This window comes from Rhinatrema bivittatum, chromosome 4, assembly GCF_901001135.1.
Source record: "Rhinatrema bivittatum chromosome 4, aRhiBiv1.1, whole genome shotgun sequence".
In the NCBI taxonomy this organism is placed as follows: Eukaryota; Metazoa; Chordata; class Amphibia; order Gymnophiona; family Rhinatrematidae; genus Rhinatrema; species Rhinatrema bivittatum.
Genome location: NC_042618.1, coordinates 106,694,127 through 106,712,923, shown reverse-complemented (window position 1 = coordinate 106,712,923; position 18,797 = coordinate 106,694,127). Strand labels below are relative to the sequence as shown.

At 39.9% G+C, this 18,797-nt stretch overlaps 2 protein-coding genes across 7 annotated transcripts in view; one reads left to right on the top strand and one right to left on the bottom strand.

The window, feature by feature from the left end:
• Positions 1-18,797, top strand: part of CAPN3 (calpain 3) — a 238,611-nt gene that overhangs the window by 209,870 nt on the left and 9,944 nt on the right. For all 3 annotated transcript variants that reach the window (XM_029598629.1, XM_029598625.1, XM_029598628.1), the window contains one exon: positions 16,919-16,990. In XM_029598629.1, coding sequence (XP_029454489.1) covers positions 16,919-16,990 — 72 coding nt within the window. The remainder of the gene's footprint in view (positions 1-16,918; positions 16,991-18,797) is intronic.
• The window catches only part of ZNF106 (zinc finger protein 106), a 152,236-nt gene continuing 135,940 nt past the window's right edge, over positions 2,502-18,797 (bottom strand). For all 4 annotated transcript variants that reach the window (XM_029598621.1, XM_029598624.1, XM_029598623.1 and 1 more), the window contains 4 exons: positions 18,389-18,460; positions 17,747-17,818; positions 13,516-13,662; positions 2,502-9,548 (listed from right to left, as the gene is read on the bottom strand). In XM_029598621.1, coding sequence (XP_029454481.1) covers positions 9,492-9,548; positions 13,516-13,662; positions 17,747-17,818; positions 18,389-18,460 — 348 coding nt within the window. In that variant the 3' untranslated portion in view covers positions 2,502-9,491. The remainder of the gene's footprint in view (positions 9,549-13,515; positions 13,663-17,746; positions 17,819-18,388; positions 18,461-18,797) is intronic.

Below are 18,797 nucleotides of genomic sequence, written 5' to 3'. Positions count from 1 at the left end.
TCCTTTAAAAGGCATTCTCGTGAGGTTCGCTTTGGAGGTCACATCGGCTGACCAGTTTTGTAGCCATAGTTGTCTTCTGGCTGCCACTGGCGAGATGATGCCCCTGGCTGAGGTGCGCACTAGGTCTGATGTGGCATCCATGAGGAAGGAAACCGCAGGCTCCATTATTTCACTGGACGTGTTTGCATTTCTGGAGAGGACAAGCAGGATCGTGCCACCACGGCACAGCAGGAAGCAATCTGCAGGGTCATTGCTGCTACATCAAAGGACTGTTTGAGGATGGATTCCAGACGTCTGTCCTGGGCATCCTTCAGTGCCGCTCCTCCCTCGATGGGGATAGTCATACGCTTAGAAATTGTGAGACCATAGCATCCACTTTTGGGAAACGTAAGAGTTCCTTGGCCGTGGGTTCCAGGGGGTATGACTTCTAAGGTGCGTCCCTCCTTTGAAGATGGCCTCTGGGGCATTCCATTCCAGGTCAATCAGTTGCCGGATGGCTTCCTACATAGGAAAATAGCATGAGGCCTGACAGAGGGACACCAGAATGGGGTTCATCTTTGGTTCCGCTGTGGGGTCCGCACCTGGAATGCCCAACATCTTCAGAGTATGGGACATGAGTGCTGGTAATTAATCTTTGAGGAAGAAACACAGCATGGTATGGCTCCATCCCTGGGGGAGATTTCTACTTCCTCCAGGAAGTCGGTCTTGGCATCCGAGGTATCTGTATCTCCAAGGTTCTTGGTTAGGAGGGGCATTTCTCGATGAGCCCTGGAGGTGCTGGGAAGGTCTTGTGCTTCCGGCAGGGGTTGAGGCTGGGAAACGGCAGGGGCTGGTTGAGCCTGGATAAAGGTTTGCAGCCCTTTGAAAAATTCCACCCAGGAGAAGGGCCCTGGGTCCATGTTAATCCCCAGTGGGGTTGTGGTGGAGGACACAGAGGTGCCTGCCTGTGGGGGCCCAGAGTTAGAGATACATAGGTCTGGGGTACTATCATCAGTGGATCCAGATCCCTGTACTGGCTGTAGGGGGCCTTGCTTTGGTTCCCCCTGGACCTCTTCGCACTGCTGGCATAGGCAGGAGTCCACTTCAGGTTGCGCAGCTCTCAGGTGGCAGGCTGGGCAGAGGGCTTGGCCCTTGGCCCTTTTGGCCGGCGGTGCCATGGTTTGTACGTGTATCCGGCTTAAAACTCGGCTGTGCATGTAGATGTGCATGTGGAGACGCTTGTTTGTGGGTTCCATGTGCACAGAGGTTATGCGCTCAGGATGCGCACGTTGTGCACGCGGGCTATGAATTTTGTGCGCCCAACTCCGATGTGTGCGCCACTGTGCACATGACTCAGTTGTGCGCACGGCTCGGATGTGCGAACAATGGGGCAGCCAAGGGGGAAAGATGGCGCCCCCCCCCCCGGAGGGTCTCCATGTGCGTGGACCCTTGCACAGGATCAGGGACTAGCTCAAGGTCGAGCAGCTCAACCCAATTTTTTTTTTAAGACGTTCGACGGAAGAAGGGATCTGTGCGGCTATTCGAGCTTTGGAGACTGGAGACTTAAGAGAAGGTTTCTATCTTACCTGGTTTCGGCGTTTCCCGGTCATGTGCCGGGCGGTCTCCGGCTGTGGGGGAAGAGGGAATTACCTTCACCGTCGTGCTCGATTCTGCACCTGCTGCCTTTCAGCCACACTGTGGGCTACGTCCACGCCAGGAGCCGGCTGCTGGACCAAGGCTTACCTCTTAGGGATCTCAGAAATCACCTCAGGAATTCTTGACTGAGGGAGGGACCGTCAGGTATCACCACAAGAGAGCGGGGCTCGTCTTCTTAAGGTAAATTTTCTTCTTGTTGTATTTTGTAATTGCTAACACTATTCTATGTGGGATAGTGTCCGCATCTGCTTAGGAGACTGAGAAATACTGAAGAGCTAAGCTACCTGCACGGGTATATGTAGAGTGACACCAGTTTTGAAATCTGACTCCATCTTCCATCTTCTATCAGGAGAGCACAATACCCATTGGTCCCGAGTCCATCTGGCTACACACTAGGAAATTATTTGGTTCCTTTCATGTGTTTTGCTGCTATATTTAAATTCAACTACTCATCACTCCGTATTTTCTTCTCTGAACACCTGCATTATGAGCTTTATAGCGCAGGCTACGATGTATACAAATTGCCCACAAGCAGAAGAGCCCTTTCGCATAAAAGTGACATTTTAATATGATCATAGAAACAACTTTTTTTTCATTAGGTCTTCAAAACTTTGCAGTGGTAGGAATCAGACACACTAGCAATGGAAGTGTGAGGTACAGATGAGTGTGCTATTAAGCAAAAATATATAGCTTCATTGCTGACATTCACTTGTGTCTAATTGTGATCATGAAATACTTTGTTTATTCATTCCTTTTTTAATGATTCAGAATAGCCAGTGTGTATACTATAAACTACATGTCACCAAGTTTTGTCCTAATTACAAGATATTTGTAATCCATGTCACCCAAGAAGGCTCAGCAAGAAATAGAAAACACAGAATAAAGTCATTTATTTTTTGCTCTTTTGTTTGCTTTACAAACATTGTGTTAATGAAGTTCACAGCTTTGTATCATAATGGAGGAAAGGTTGAGTTTGTGTTGCAACATGATCCATACACATTAAATACCTGCAGCTCCTTCTAATATGAATTACAGCAGTAGCACTCACACTGGGTCTTAGACTCTCTGCTCCCCCTCCATGACCAGTCAGGTTTTCAGGTTATTCTTAATGAATATGCATGAGATGTTTGCATGCACTGCCTCTAATAGAAGCAAATACATCTCATGCATATTCATTAGGGATATCCTGAAAGCTCAACTGGCTGGTGGGAGAGAGGGCAAAAACTGGTTTGAGCACCAGAATGGATTAAGATGTTCAGTATCTGAAAAAGCACTCAATGATTATTGTCCCTACTCACTTTCTTAAGTCAGAACCCTGTTCATTGCTCAATTCATTCTTAAGGTAACATGCCGTCTTGAAAAACAACTCTGAACTTTACTCCTATACAGATGTTCTGTCTCATGCAGTCCTAACAGTACAGGATTTTGATCTAATGTAAATTATTCAAGACAGTGACTGGCACACATAAGCAGTTCAATTTGTAACAAGGAATGGCTTAAAAATGTTTAATTTACATCAGGTTAAACATTTGCAGAATATGGAATATTTAGAGAATACAGAGGTGCACTTTTATACTACGTTTAAGCTGCTGCTTAGGTTCAGTTAAACACGCGTGCTCTGGGAACATGGCATTTTAAAGTTATAAACACCCTCCTCCTCTCTCCCTCATTCTGGGTAGTTATCCTGCATCTCTGCAATCAACTTGCTGTTGGCTCTTATTCAGAAGTTAGTGGAGGAGCCAAGTAAACTGTACTGGAAGATAAACTTGTACAAATCTTTCTTCCCTCCCTTCAACTGGATTATTCTGAAATACTAAAACTGCAAACAGAAATGCCCGAAATGTTTTCAGAAATAACCAATAAAGAAGTAATATAAGCAAAAGGGTATAATTCTGTTTAGAATCATGCAAAAGAAGGAGTTTACCATTTTTTTATGAAAAGAAAAAGACCAAATTGTTTAGCATGTACTAACTCGTATTTTGAGAGAGACATGTTTTGGCCATTGGCCTATTTTTTTTTATATAACTAAAAAAAGGAGGCACAGGTTTGATAAACATCACAGTAGCATGTGGGCGACAACCAATGTCAGAAAGCTGCTTCCATCAAATGGGTCATAAGGGTTTCATTTTACATTCATATAGAGTTTTGGCTAGGATTTTGCTTGCCCCTTCTCATCACTAGATGAAGGGTTGGGAACAAGTTTTGGGGGGGAGCAGGATAACAAGGGTTTTGGCCACCGATTTGGAGATATTTCCCTGAGCTTGGTGAATACACAGTTGAAGATCTTGCTAAGGTCATATCTAACCTGTTAGGATTAGTAAATGTTATGCCTCTGTTTCTCCAATTTGCAGGCATAACTGCAGAAAGGATATTTCCCTTTTTCACATTTGGTAGGATTGCCTCTATCAAAACATTTTGGGCTGAGATACACAATTCCATCACCAAAATTAGAGCTGACTTTATCCCCATCAGTCTTTTTGCTGGGTGAAGATGTAAAAAAAAAACAATGCCCCTGTGAAGCAATTACTTCAACATCTGTTGGTAGCTGCAAGAGTAATCGTGATGAGAAAATGTAAAAATGAACGCCCTCCATCTTGATATAAAATTTGATGCAAAAAGTTGAAAATATTGCAGCTACAGAGTTTTTCCATTGGATGACGAGGAGCATATCTTTGATACCATTTGGACAGTCTTTTCCCATTTTGAAAAGAGGGTATAATCATCTCTGTCATGCTGTCACTGGGCCAGTTTTATTTCTGAAAATTCAGTTTCAGGGCTGGCTACTGAGTTTAGGCCTTTCCTTTTTTCTTTCTTTGCTTTTAAATCCAAGCCCCAATCTCTTTGGGATTGGGGCTTGGAAGGTTTTTTTTGGGTGGGATGGAGTTTGTCATAGAATGTTTAATGACTGCATAGTTATTTGATTTTTACATCTGCTTCAGGTTATACTTGCATAAACTGCAGGTGGCTGTACTGTTTTAAATGTCATTACTTGTGTAAAATTGTCTGTACATTGTCTAGCTGGTGTCGTATTTGTTTTGGTTTGTATTGTTTTTCTTATATTTTGAATATGCATTGTATGGAAATTTCTATTCTTTCAATAAAAAGAAAACAATAAGAAAGCCTCTTCCTCTAAAGCCTGGCAAGTCATGGAGAAGGATGGAACTGATCTCAGACAAGGCCTGCCTAACATCTGGATCCCCAGTCAGAAGAACACAGCCTGGGGGTTCAGAAGCACTTATGCAGAGGACAGCTGTACAAAGATGGGGATGGGGAAAATCCTGTAATCCCCCCCGAACACAGAAGAGATTTATTACCCTCAGCTACTTGTAGGTCAGTGTGATTAGAAACACCATGATATGCAAAAAAAACCTATAGGTTTTTACCTGTGATTTTATCTGCATAAAAAATAAAGTGGAAATTTTTCTATTTAATTTGCAGGATGTAATAAACAATGGTTTGACCTATGATTAAAACAGTGTGTGATATAAGCTACACACACATTATCACGCAGTTATGAGGTCTTTATAAGCATATTCTATTATAAATGTGATTTCTAAAATCACAGATAAAAGCTTAGATTAGGTTGTTTTGCATATGATATCCATTAAAAACTTTACCTAAGGTACTTTGGATCCTTTTATTTGAATGAAAAATCATGAACCATTGCAACATTTATGGAGAATTGCAATGCTGGGGGTTTTTTTTTGTTTTTTTTAAATAGTCAAAAACTATTAAATCAAATCTAAAAATACTTTGGGGCTGAATTTTGAAAACATAAAAATACATATTGAAATGTCCCAGTATTCATGAGAGGATTCCCTTCCAAAACAATAGCAAACAAGAAACGAGGAGGGTGGCTGAGAGAACATGCAGGAGCGAGAAGCTGTCCACTTCTCTTAGGTGGAGTCTCAGCTGTTGTGTTCTATTTGCTTGAGAAGCATGTGGTTAAACTGAAAGCACTCTAACATACTGTGCCTGGGGAAGGGGGAGAAGGAACCTTACTGAATTCAATTCCTGCCATCAAATTCCCTTCCTCCAAATACAAGACAAATTCTCTTCCAGAAGGTATTCAACCTAAACTATTATGAGGCTCCAACATCCATCTTAAACTGACTCATGTAACAACTACATAGGCAAGATGTAAAAATGCAATACTGCATAAGCTACAATGGAAAAAAAAAAAACAAAAAACTTATTGCAAACCACAGGTAGAATGCTAATCGGCAGATAAAACTTCACATCCAAAAGAGAAATAAAACAAAGAAAATCCAGTGCACTGCTACCTCACTGCTATCTCCTGCCTTGAGTACAGTCTTGCAAGAAAGAAAACAAAAAAATTTGGCATAACATGCTCATGTTGTGCAGTCTCTTCCCACTGACTGAGTTAAAATGGACACACTATATTCCAAAAGGAAATATAAGACGTTCTCCAGTCTGCTCCAGGTTTTACACAGAGCAGCAACATCATCAGCAGAAACCTACACCTTCAGGTTATGCACTGTACATACTGACACTGGCAAACCCAGTGTCGACAGCCTTCATAACCCAACCCTTTTGCCTTCAAAAATAAACTAAGAGTATCCGGAAGATAAGACTCTCTCTTTAGTACATAATTATGTCATGAAGAGCTTAGAAAAGGGAAAGGCTCAAAAACTTGTCGAGAAATTCTCGGGCTTCTCAAGCTTCCAAACGTTTTTCCTATTAATTTCCAAAATTTTCTCATTTTTTACCCTGCAAGAGGGATTTTCTGCTAAAATACAACGTTGTTGCTGGATTGTGTGCGAGCTCTCTGCCTTTCTCTGTTCAGCTCTACATCTCATCTTCCTAAAGAAAACAAGAGTCAAAGGCTTTTACAACTCAAACTAAAAAAAACAAAACAAAAAAAAAAAACAAAAAACTTGCACCCACTCTCAAATCAACAAAAAAAGTGTAATTAAATAGAAACATACATACATGATTGGTAGAAACCGCACTCTCATGATACGCAAACACACTGTGATGTAACACCTTTCACACATTTTCCCAAGAGAAACTAAAGTTGTCACCACTTATCAAAGCGACAAAAGAAAACCTTTCAGGAGGTACAACAGAGAACCTTACCAAAAACAAAATTACTAAATCAGCCCAAATTCAGGCACACACACATACCCCACTCTCAGACCCCTTGTCATGGCACAGGCGCTTATACTCCTGGAAACACTCTTAGCATATCGCTCTGCTCCTGCACGTCATCAAACTCAGCTGCTCCTCCGGATTCTTCCTCTGCATTACTGTCTTTCGCTTTCCGAGGGTAACGGCTAGCGCTGGAGGGCTGTCCCCTGCACCTGCTCTTCCTAGAAGGAACTGCACAAACCCATTAAATCCAGGAACCATGACAGTGCACTACACACAAAAGGGAAAGCCTGAAAACTACCACACCAATCCAGCCAATTTCACAGCTAAAGAAACACTGGACTCGTGCACTACAGATATTCAGAGAAAAAAAAAAAAAGCACAAAGCAGCTTACGGGTCTCTTTATGGTCTTTTCTTATACATTCACTTGAGAAAAAAATTACACCCCAAAAAAATATATTTAAGAAAAACCCAGAAATCAACAAGAAAAAAACATTTTAAAAAGGAATCCTTCTGATTCAAAAGTTATGGACAAATGCAGTAAAAATGTGGCAATTTCTTAATTATTGGGGAAATAATGAAAAATCTCCAAATACAAGAGGACAAAAACACACTTCTTTTCATCAATAGGGTTTGCTCCTGCTCAGTCGCCTGTAATTTAGGATACAAGAGATAGGGTGAACACAGACAAACAAGCGAGAAAGTAGGGCCAGAGCTCTCAACCCTGTAGGTTGATTTTATTTTATGAAATTAAAACTCCACCTTTCGGCACTTCAAAGTGGATTACAGTCAGATACTGTAGGTATTTTTGACATCCTGTTTGTTACTCTGAAAGGCAGTTACGGATTCAGACGAAACCTGAGAAGCTCATGTTGTTAGTACCCCTTCCAGGTAGCTCGTCTATTTTAGGAGTAAAATTAGACATGGAAGAATCCAATAAAACCATTCTATGCCATGTCATGGTTTAATCATATCCCCAAAATGAAGAGACAATCCCAGGGTTCCCGAGTCCCACCTCACCAAGTAAACAGCAGCCTCCTGAGTGACTCTCAGCCCAATGACAGAAGCTCTGAATGGGAGGAAAAGCCCAAAGTGTAACTTTTGCTTCCTCTGCAAGAGCTCTGTAAAGAAACTAATAAAGAAAAATAAAACCAATAAAAAGAAACAAAAACACAAAACACCATCATAATCAGTGGCTGCCTGGGAGAGCTACACAACTTGGAGGAGGAAGGGTAAGTGTGAGAATTACCGGGTCTACTCAAATCTGCTTTATTTTACTATCCCCTGAAAATTCATTTGCAGCTTTACCCTCTGGGTAATATTCTGGGATCTGGAAAACCCAGATTTCACTTGGCCATGACAACACTGGGCCATCTGACACTGGAAGGCTTTTCATTTTCTTGCTGCACATCTCCTAAACGAGTTTGACATGACAGCAACAGGAAATCCAGATTAAATAAACCCAGGAGAAAGTGATTTTACAGTAGGGATTGCTACTGATACTCAAGAGTTGAGATCTTGCCCTCTACTGACTATGTGGGATCCAGTGCAAGCCACTTTATCTCTATGGCTGAGGTTACCAAGCTCTGGGTTGGGTAACATTGTTCATTCTTCCCTCCCACTTTGGAAGATATTAAAATTGGTAGCGATAAGGTCCATGTCCCCAAATACAGCTGCAGGTATAGTTTCTATAGTACTGAACTGTAAACCAAGTTCGGACCCTGTTTTGGATGAAAGGCATTACATGAATTAATAAAGGGTCATGTGCCCAGTAAAATGGCATTCACCAACCACTTCATCCACTGAGTTAATATAGGGCAACACTTAAGTTACTGTGTAAAGATCTCACACTACATGCAATTTGGCAACCCAAATCTAGAGAGATCCAAGGCCGCCAGAGCTACTCTGATGTTAAAACAAAATTATATCGATGTGTTATAATTGTCACAGGTGAATGTTTGGCATGGCCAGTAATTGTATCCTTGTCTTTGCTGCTACTTGAATCGTCTTTCCCTCAGGGCTTAAAACCCCTAGTGACAGTCTGCTGTATGATAAAATCTGCATCCAGTGCATGTACTATACTGAGCACACATTACTGGTTCCATAAATTCATGAACTGCTTTGTAGCTCATACATTCCAGCCCTCTCGCTCCATAATTATTAGGGCCCTTTGGTTTCATTTTTCTCAGTAGCACTGCAACCAGAATGGGTATTGGAAATAGGCAGCTTGAATTCTGGGTAAGAAGGATGTCTGAGTTAAGAGATTTTAATCTGAAGCAACACAAAGAGCATAAAAGAGTAAAGGCAGCAACAGGACCTGCCTTTACCTAAGGCCAGCACATTTTGAACTTGGTAACACTTCTAGGACCTGTTTTCAAAAGAATTTGACCTTCCATTCTGTGCCAATGGCAAGAAGCTTTTGAAACTGGTTCTGCTTACTTTTCTCCAAGTTACTGGACAAAGTATTACATTACTGGCGGAAAACCAGAGAACATGCATCTACCGGGGGCAGAGGTTTGGATTCTCTATGCCCAATTATGCCATTTTTTCCAAGCATCAAAAAGTCACTTCACCTCTACTATTTTCTGAACACAATGTGTCTACAGTAAGGTGACCGCATCTCCACCAGTCCTTTTTCTCCTGAGTCAAGGAGAAGAAAGGAAAAGGAGATAGATAAGCAACAGATGATTAATGCATGGAGTAGCTCTGATCGGCTTCCCAATGTGGGAGATGAAAGGCTTATTCATGTGTTCATCTTGCTATCATCTTCTGCATGCCGTTCAATGTGATCTACAGCATCCTGGGGAGGGATCAGAAGGAAAATGAGTCAGCAAGGAACTGATGTGCAGGGCTCCAAATGTAGCAACCACCAGACAGAATGAATATTTCACTTTGAGCACTGCAGCGTCTAACATTCCTTTATTGCCTACTTACTGAAAGACAGAAAGTTTATAAGATCTACCACATTTTTAGGACACATCATGATGGACTTGAGGACTGAGAGAAGTGTGGTTTTTTCATATCCATGCATATCTGCAGACTTGGGAAGGCTCCTTTTAGTTCTGGGGGGGGGAGCTTCTAGATTTCCTTCCAAATTTCTAACATTGTTTACATTAAACACAGTTAAATAACCGTCAGGTTCAATTGAACTGAGATGCATGCAACACTTGCACGGGTAAGTAAACTAGAAAAATGACAAGTCAGCAATTTTTCTTCTCAATTAGGTCACTGCAGCCTTCTTATAGTAAGAGGCCCATGTATTCTCATTAGAATTTTTCAACCAGAACTAATGGAGCTGACTTTCTGGGACATCCATGATCCATGCATATGCATGAATCTGAAAAAAAGAAAAAAAAGAATAAAACCACCCCCATCAGAGTTCTCAAAATTTGGTAGATTTTATAAGCCTCCTCTCCTTCAGAAAGTAGGTGGTAAAACAATGTTAGACACTGCAGTGCTATAGGACACCAAACAATTATTATTGGGGAGTTCTTATGCGTGGGGCACTAGGACACACACAGACAGCAATCTAATAAGCCTTCCTTCCTTCTGAAAGCTAAAAATGTGGTTTAAGTGCATGTGTGATCTTCTCCATATTATTAATATCAGGTTGATGATGTTTCTGGTTTTAATCATAGGTAATACATTTCTTAGTTGACTACCCACTTTCTGTATATGTTTCAAAATCTGCTTAAGATTTACCATTTACCAAGCCAAATGCACACTATTCAGAATTTGCTGATACTGCCTTGTGCAAAACGCGACTCATTTTGGAGCTTCCACAGGAAGGAGGAAGCCAGCACCACTGGTTATCAAATCCTCCTGAAGATCCAGGCAGAAGCCAAAGAAGAGCTATGGCCCCTGCTTGCCCTAAATCTACCAGGGAGATGGCCCTAAAACAGGACCTAAGACCCTTGGGAGTAATCTTCATCTCCAAAATCCTATTGCAGGTTTAGCAACTCTACCATCTGCTGACAACAGAGAAATACTGCCATGTAGCATGGTGTCAATACAGTTTTTCTTCTCTGTCTCCATCTGCTGGTAGGGATGAAAACCCATGCATCTGGGCTGCTCTGGGGTATTAACAGAATTATTTTTTATTTTTTTTAATTCTTACAGACTGGACCCTCCCGCCAGGCTCAGGGCTGCCACAGCTCCTGCCTGCCTCACTGGTTGCTCTTCCTTTCAGCCCTGGGCTGAGGCTGCTGCTACATATCTGAGGCTACTCCTCAACCACAGTAGCTGCTGCTCTTTCTAGTCCCAATTCATCCTTCTGGCCTGCCACTCGGTTCAGTTCCTCCCACCCCTGGCTCATATACCCGGAAGCAGGTCTCAGGTTCCAAGTTTTAGTCAGCCAGGTTTTTCCCAGCCTTGCCTCTGTGCATCACTTTGTAACTGTTCATATTAAGATACCTCGTTCCCCAGTCTCCTTAGGTGGGCCAGCAATTCCTCTCAATCCACTCATGTTTTAACTATTTTGAATAATTCATTTGCAAATCTGATCACCTCCTTCTTTACTTGCTTTTTCAGATCATTAATGAATACATTAAACATTGATTCTAGTTCAAAATCCTTGGGGGCACTTCATTATTTACCTATCTCCACTGGGAAAACTATTTAGTCCTACTCTGTTTCCCATCTTTAAACCAGTTACAAAGCCGCAATAGGGCATTGCCTTCTATCCCATGACTTTTAATTTCCTTAGAAGTCTCTCAAGAAGGACTTTACTAAATATTTTCTGAGAATACAGATACAGATACACTAATTAACCAACTCACCCTTATCCACTTATTTACACCTTCACAGAATTCTCAGATTAGCATGGCATGACTTCCTTTTGTTAAATGTATGCTGGCTCTTCCCCATTAAGCCATGCCTATTCATATACCCAGTAATTCAATTCTTCATTTTGTCATTTTGTCAGGTTCACTAGTTTGTAGTTTCCAGGATCACATCTGGAGACCTATTTATAAATTAGTGTTACACTGGCCTAATGCAGTAGTTCTCAACACACCTAACCAGCAGTGTATGCAAATCTATGTCATGCATATTCACTGTGAATATCCTGAAAATCTGACTGGCCAGGTATGTTCTGAGAACTGGTTTGAGAACCCCTGGCCTACAATTAGAGCAACTGATTAAGAACCAGGGTTCAAATCCCTCTTCCTCCAATGACAATTTGTGACTGTGAGTAAACGGACAATCTCTTATTGCCTCAGGTATCCACCTAGATTATAAACGGTTTGGGGCCTGAATTATTGTTAATGTTGTAAACCGCCTGCGCATCATTTGGGAAGGTGGACTAAAAATCAAAATCATCATCATAATTAAATTACCACCCTCCATTCCACAGGTGCCATGGAAGATTGCCTTGCCTGCCCTTCAGGATGCTATCAGTACACTTGCCTTTCCTGACAGTATTTATTATTAGTTAAATAGATATATATTTTTTTTTTTAAATCAACATTGATCTAGCCAAAGGTCTATCTCAAATGCCAAACCTTTACCAATGTACAGGATTATCACAGAATTTGACACGGAACAGGACCGCAGGCTATGCTTTCCTTCCTCTGCTGGAGTCAGAGAAATACTGAAGGATCGCAGATGGCACACCGGTATATCTAAGGGGTGCTTTTCAGCTTTTCTCTGACTCCATCTGCTGGAAGGGAGGCATAACCCAGCAGTCTGGACTGATCCTGGAACGTACAGGGATTGAAAGATTATGGATTATTAGTAGGTCTGCAAATTCAGAACTGGGGCTGAATACCATCCAATCCCAGAAATTTAGTACTAGTTTGCCAGTTTGTTCCAACAACTCTTCTAGATTCACACCGATATGCAGCAGTATCTCTGTATCATCACCAACAAAAGAATGGTTCTGGTGAAAACTGCAGTGAACACTAAAGCAAAGAATTACGTTTTTTTTCTGAGACGGCCTTATTCTTCATGACCATCCTTTTTAGTCAATAGTTATCCAATGGTCCAACTTACTTCCTTGCAGCATTCTTGCTTTTGATATACTTGAAAAAGTTATTAGTTTTTATTTCACTGGCAATTTTTTTCCTCAAATTCTCTCTTGGCCTGCCTTGTTTGATACCTAATTTGGCAAGAGTTAAGCATGTCCTCCTTTTATTCATTAGGACTTGATTTCCAGTTTTTAAAGGAAGCTCTTTTGGCTCCAATAGCCTCTTGAACAGCAATATTTAGCCATGATGCCACTTATTTGGTGTTTATACTTTTTTTTTTTTTAATAAACTTGTCTAATATATTTTATCTTGTAGGCTATTAGTCCTCACAACTAATTTCCTCGTATTATCATAGTTTCCGTTTTTAAAGTTAAATGCTACTGTGGTAGTTTTATTCATTATTCTTCCTCCAGTAATTATATTACATTTTGTTGCGTTATGATCACTATTCCATCATTGATACTTTTTGCACCAGCACTGGAGAAATTTAATGGAGCACTGAACAAAGTTATTGAAACAAAAAAACAAACAAGAACATTTTAAAATGCAATAAATTCAAATTTAGCATTTGATTACCAAAAACTGCAAGGATATATATTATTTAGGAAAAACAATGAATGTGAGAAAATTTCAGAATATCATAGACGTACTCCCAAAATGACATGGTACCTTTGTGCCATCTCACTGCAGAACACACAAGAACAGGTGCTATAAAGAATACATTTGCCCAAAATGATCCACCAAAAGACACTTGACTCAGTTGTCGTGGTCAATATGTTTTCGTATTTTTCTTTCCTGTACCTGTTTGCATCCCCTTCTGTTTGTAAAGAAGGCATCGCAGCTCTTCCAACGACATTTCAGTGTCTGAAAGTTCGGATTAGTGTGATCGGTCAGCAAGTGCTGTTTGAGGTGGTCAACAACACCAAATATTAGGAAACATCCATGCCACTAAGAGGAAAGATAAGAGCATGGTCATTAATGCCAACCACCATTCTGAGCTGTTCACCAGCCCACCCTCCTTTAAAATTGAGAACTACTGAAAAATGCTGCTTCCTGCATCACACTACAGACAGCGCTGCACATCATTGTTCAAAATGAAAATGTAATATTTTCTCCAAAATCTGGACAATGCTTTTCAAGCTGCCCAAAGACATTTGGCCAGTAACTGATTATGCAGCTTTTCATCGCAGCTTGAAAACTTGGTTGTTCGAGCAAGCCTGTAAGACCTGATCTTGTACCTAGCCTATTTGTGTCTTATTAGTCACGTATTTATCTGCAATGAGGTAGATTTTGATGATTATGGAGTTGTTTGCAAAATGTTATAATTCCTGATATCGTTCAACTGATTTTCTGGCCTTAGTTTATTGTTTGTTTTTATTTATTTGATTGCGATGGCTAGGATTACCTTTGCTGCTAATTATTACATTGCTTCTTGTTTTTGACTTGTTACCCAATTATTTAAGCACCTCATTCTAATTAACAAATTCATTGTGCTAAGGAAACTAGGGGTTCACTTACTATTTCACACACAATCTGAATTAGACTTCTTGTTTTTACTTTGTGCATTATTGTACCTGAAGAAATATGCAATTGTTTATTTTATACCTTTTTTTATTGCATAAGAAAAGTCTGGTTTCAATTAAACAATTCTCATTACACTTGGAGTTAAATTTTCGCAGCACTGTATATATTTCTAATGGAGAACCTTTATTTATATAGAAAGATAAACATACACTCTTCTGTCTGTATCTATCTCTCTTCTAGGGCTGATTTACTAAGCTGCGGTAAATCTGCCCATTAACAACAATGGGCCAATTTTAACGCGATTTTACATTAATCTCTGTGGTAACTATTTACTAAAAATGCATGTTAGCACTTTTTTTTTTTAGAGACTAGGCCCTTCTCTATATATATTTTGTACTATATCATGTCTTGGGAACTCTATATATATCATACAGCTTCTCTTTTATCAATCTTTATAACCACAAGGTTGGAAAAATATTGGAGAGCTAAGATGGCCGCCGACTGAGGTAGACACTAAGAAGGAGCTCTCCCTCCTCAAATTACTGATATAGCATTTTACCTTGACTTTTCCATTTGGACTATGCCGCACACTAAGAGGAAAGCTAAGGTAAGGGAGATATCAACCTCATCTCCCTTGCCTACAACAGCACAGCCACGGATTTCTTCCTTTTTCTCATAGACACCTGGAATGACACCGGAGGAGAGGGCTGCTGCAGAGGCCGAATCTGAGTGGGAGACAGCACTGCTGGCCAAGGTAATATCATTGAGCCCCAGCGCTCCTAGAACTCCCTCCCCGCCGCTACCGGCAAGTTTAATGGGATCCGGAGAAAATGAAGGTGCGTCTAATATTGTCGTTGAAAAAACTGAGGAGAATATTGGTTTTGCTCAGACGGGACCAGCAACCCCCGTGACAACAGGGGTCTCCAGAGGTTTACTTGGTACGACTCTGGAAGGTTTGAGGAGTGGAGACCAGGCTGTGGGGGGAGAATTTAATTTTATCTCAGAAGCCAGCAGAGATCACCCTTTACTTCACTGTGGACAGCAATTAAATCGCTGGAAATGGCTATTGTGAATTTGACTCAAACCACTTTGAACTTTCAACAGCGTTTCTCAAACCTAGAGAACTCAGTAGCTACAAATAAAACCAATTTGGAAAAGTGTGAAAAACGGTTAGAAAAAGTAGAAGTATTTCAGCAAAGATTTGTAAGGTCTGATTTATTAAAAGAGAAAAAATTGGAATTTATTGGAAATTCTTTAAAAATATCTTAACCTTTGAGTTCTTAACTTTCCTCAGTTAAAAACGATTCCTCCAAAGGAAATGTTTAAAGAATATTTAATGCAGATTCTGAAGATATCTCAACAATCATTACCTGTTTTTTCTAAGGTTTATTATTTACCTACAAGATCTAGTGCAGTTATGTTAGATGGAAATACTCCATCGGAAAGATCTTTAAATCTGACTGAGATACTGGAAACAACTATAGATACTGAGATTTCATCAAGAGCAACATTATTCGTGTCATTTGTATTCCCATCGGACCGTGACGCTGTTTTGCGTCTATTTCTTCGACACCGTTTGGATAATTTCCATGGACAAAAAATTTAGATTTACCTAGACTTAGCTAGAATAACACAAGTTAGGAGGAAGAATTTCCTGGGATTGAGATCAGATGTTGAAGCCATAGGTGCTAGATTTTTATTGAAATTCCCCTGTAAGTGTGAAATAAACTACTCAAATCATAAGTATATATATTTTTTTAATTTCCCAGCTCCAAGTGTTTTTGGACTCTCATGTCCCAGTGACGACAGAAATTGGCTAGGAGAAGTGGAATGTAACCAGTTGTCGCCTCTTATTACTAATGATTTATTTGATCTTAATGTTCCTCTATTCTTTTTTTTCTGCTCACTAATATTAGCTCGCCCTATATTTCCTGATGATACAGATAAGGTTTCAAGATATGTTAAAACAATATACTATGATGTATTACAATATATCTGTATTCTATTATAATTTGTTATAAAGTCTGAAAATGCATAAATAAAAAATAAAAAAAAAAGGATTGGAAAAATATTTCGAAAACTGACTACTTTTTTTTTTTGGTAGTTAAAGCAAAAATGTATTTTTCTTTGTTACCTTGTTTGTTCTGTTTCATGGAGGAGGTTTATTTTATCTAGGTTTTGGACTTTTGCTGTTTTTCTCTTTTACCTATATTTTGGATTTCTTTTTGCCTTGGTTCAGTAGAACAGAGCGGTTTATGAGACAGTAAAATGTCTGAGTGTTATAGTTTGTTTTAATGTGTGTGTTTCCTTTTAAACACTTTGGAATGGCTGCACCTAGCAGCATCAAGCTATGTGAAGGTAAGTCTTTCTGGTAGGGGCACTTTCAAAAAGAAATGGAGGGGGAAGTTGAACTGAAGCTGTCTACAGCTGTGGTTTTCAACCCAGGACATAACTAGCCAGTCAGGTTTTCAGGATATCCACAATGAATGTGCATGACAGAGATTTGTACACAATGCATAGTCATTGTGGATATCCTGAAAACCTGCCTCGCTAGGTGTGTCTGAAGGACTGGGTTGAAAATTCATGGTCTAGAATTTTTAGTTTTCCTGTTTGGTTTTGCCATTTTTGGATTTTATTTTTTTATCTAATATTTGTTTCTTTTTTTTCTCTCCACCTCTAGGCTCTCTCTTCTGTGCTGGTAGGGAGCAGCACCAGGTTGCAGCAGCTATCTTCACGACAGGGGCAGCAACAGGTATCAATTTTTAAGTGCCTGGGTGGCCTAGCATAATATACGTATGTATTGGGACTCAGAGCCAGCAGCACGTTAGTCTTTGGCGTATACAAAAATATCAGACTTCTAACTGGTTGAAGTCATTCAGTGGTCATTTATAATCAATAATTTGCTGTTTTCCACCTTTAGAGGTTAACAGTAATATATATGCTGGTGTTTATATGTGTATATAAAAAGCATATAAAGTACCAGTCATTACTTAAGATATATATATATATGTGTGTGTATAGATACATACATACGTATTGTTCTGCTAACCGCCGAAGAAGTGGAAAACAACAAATTATTGATTAAAATGATTAACTTCACTCAGCAAGTTAGAAGTCAGATAGGTAATTCTGCATATACCAAAGACTAATGTGGTGCTGGTTCTGAGTTTGTTTTTTTTCCAAAGACAACCTTATTGTTTAATACTGAGCTTTGTTTGAAAACACAATACAAACTTTACAAGTGTACTACATTTTGTTTTGCCTATACCACATATGATACCTTTCATTAATTATCAAGATTTTATTTTAAATAATTTGTAAGAAATTCTTGCACTGCAATCTGGTTTATACAATTATAAGAACGTTAGCTAAGGATTAGCGAAGTGAAGATATGATATGCATGAAACATGGATGTATATGTGTAACTGGGTTTAGCACTCCAATGATTGCATGCGCCTTTGTATCATACCAGAGAACTGGAGAAGGAGAGAAAGACATTTTTGTTTACCCAGCAGCGGTAATTCTGCATGAGGTTCAGACGTACGGCTTGGACACTGCCATCATAGCAGCCTGTGTAAATCTGGTGAAGAAAAATAAAAAACACACAAAAACAAAGAAATTAAGAGAATGCCTTGTCTCTATTGTTTATAAGAGCCCCGATCTTGCTGCAAACCTATATGCTTGGGGGGTTCCCTCAGCCCCATTCACACCCCAACTTCTCCAGTAGTCAAAGTTTCCAGAGGTGGACTCGTTTGCTTGTAACTCATGCTGTGTAAGCATGGTTCAAACACAGACCCACAGCATGGCTTTATTTAAGTCAAGATTAAACATGAGTATGGTAAGTGCCTAGCTTAGATCTCTAGTAGCCCAAACATCTAAAATACATCAAGGTCATTTTAACCAGGTCAGATTTAGCTCAGAAAAATATACTACACCCACTTTAACTGATATACTTAAGAAACTAATATATATTACTGGACACTGCAAGACATTCAAAGAACAGAAAGGATCATTGTGCTCTCTTGAAATGGCTGATTTTATTTCCTCACATCATATTGTATATCTGATTCTTGAAAACATATATCTATGTCCAGGGTTCTGCCATGTATATCAGACTGATTGAAAAAAAAAATATGAAAAAGAGAATTACCATGCTCTTATGAATAGCCATACACATAATCATGTCCGTGTGTCCTCCATACACCTGCAAACGGTCGTGAGACTTGGGGGTAGGGAGAAAACAAAACACAGAAGGAAAAGATGTTAGAGAGGAGGAGGACATACTACATTATACATACTGTTCAACTCATATCATTCAGACTTGTTTCATTACACTTAATTTTCTTCCATTCTACAGTATGTGCCAAAGCATATACCAAGAGCTCATTAAATAAATGCAGTCACCATACTTGTTCACTACATGATTTATGATCAAAGCACAGGTTCTTTTTATGAAGGGAGATCTATGTAAGGAAGAGGAACAAAAGCAGGACTTCTCCCCAGAGCTTCAAAAAGCAGAAGCCCAAAAAAGATCCTTGCGTTCAATTTCCTGGATTCTT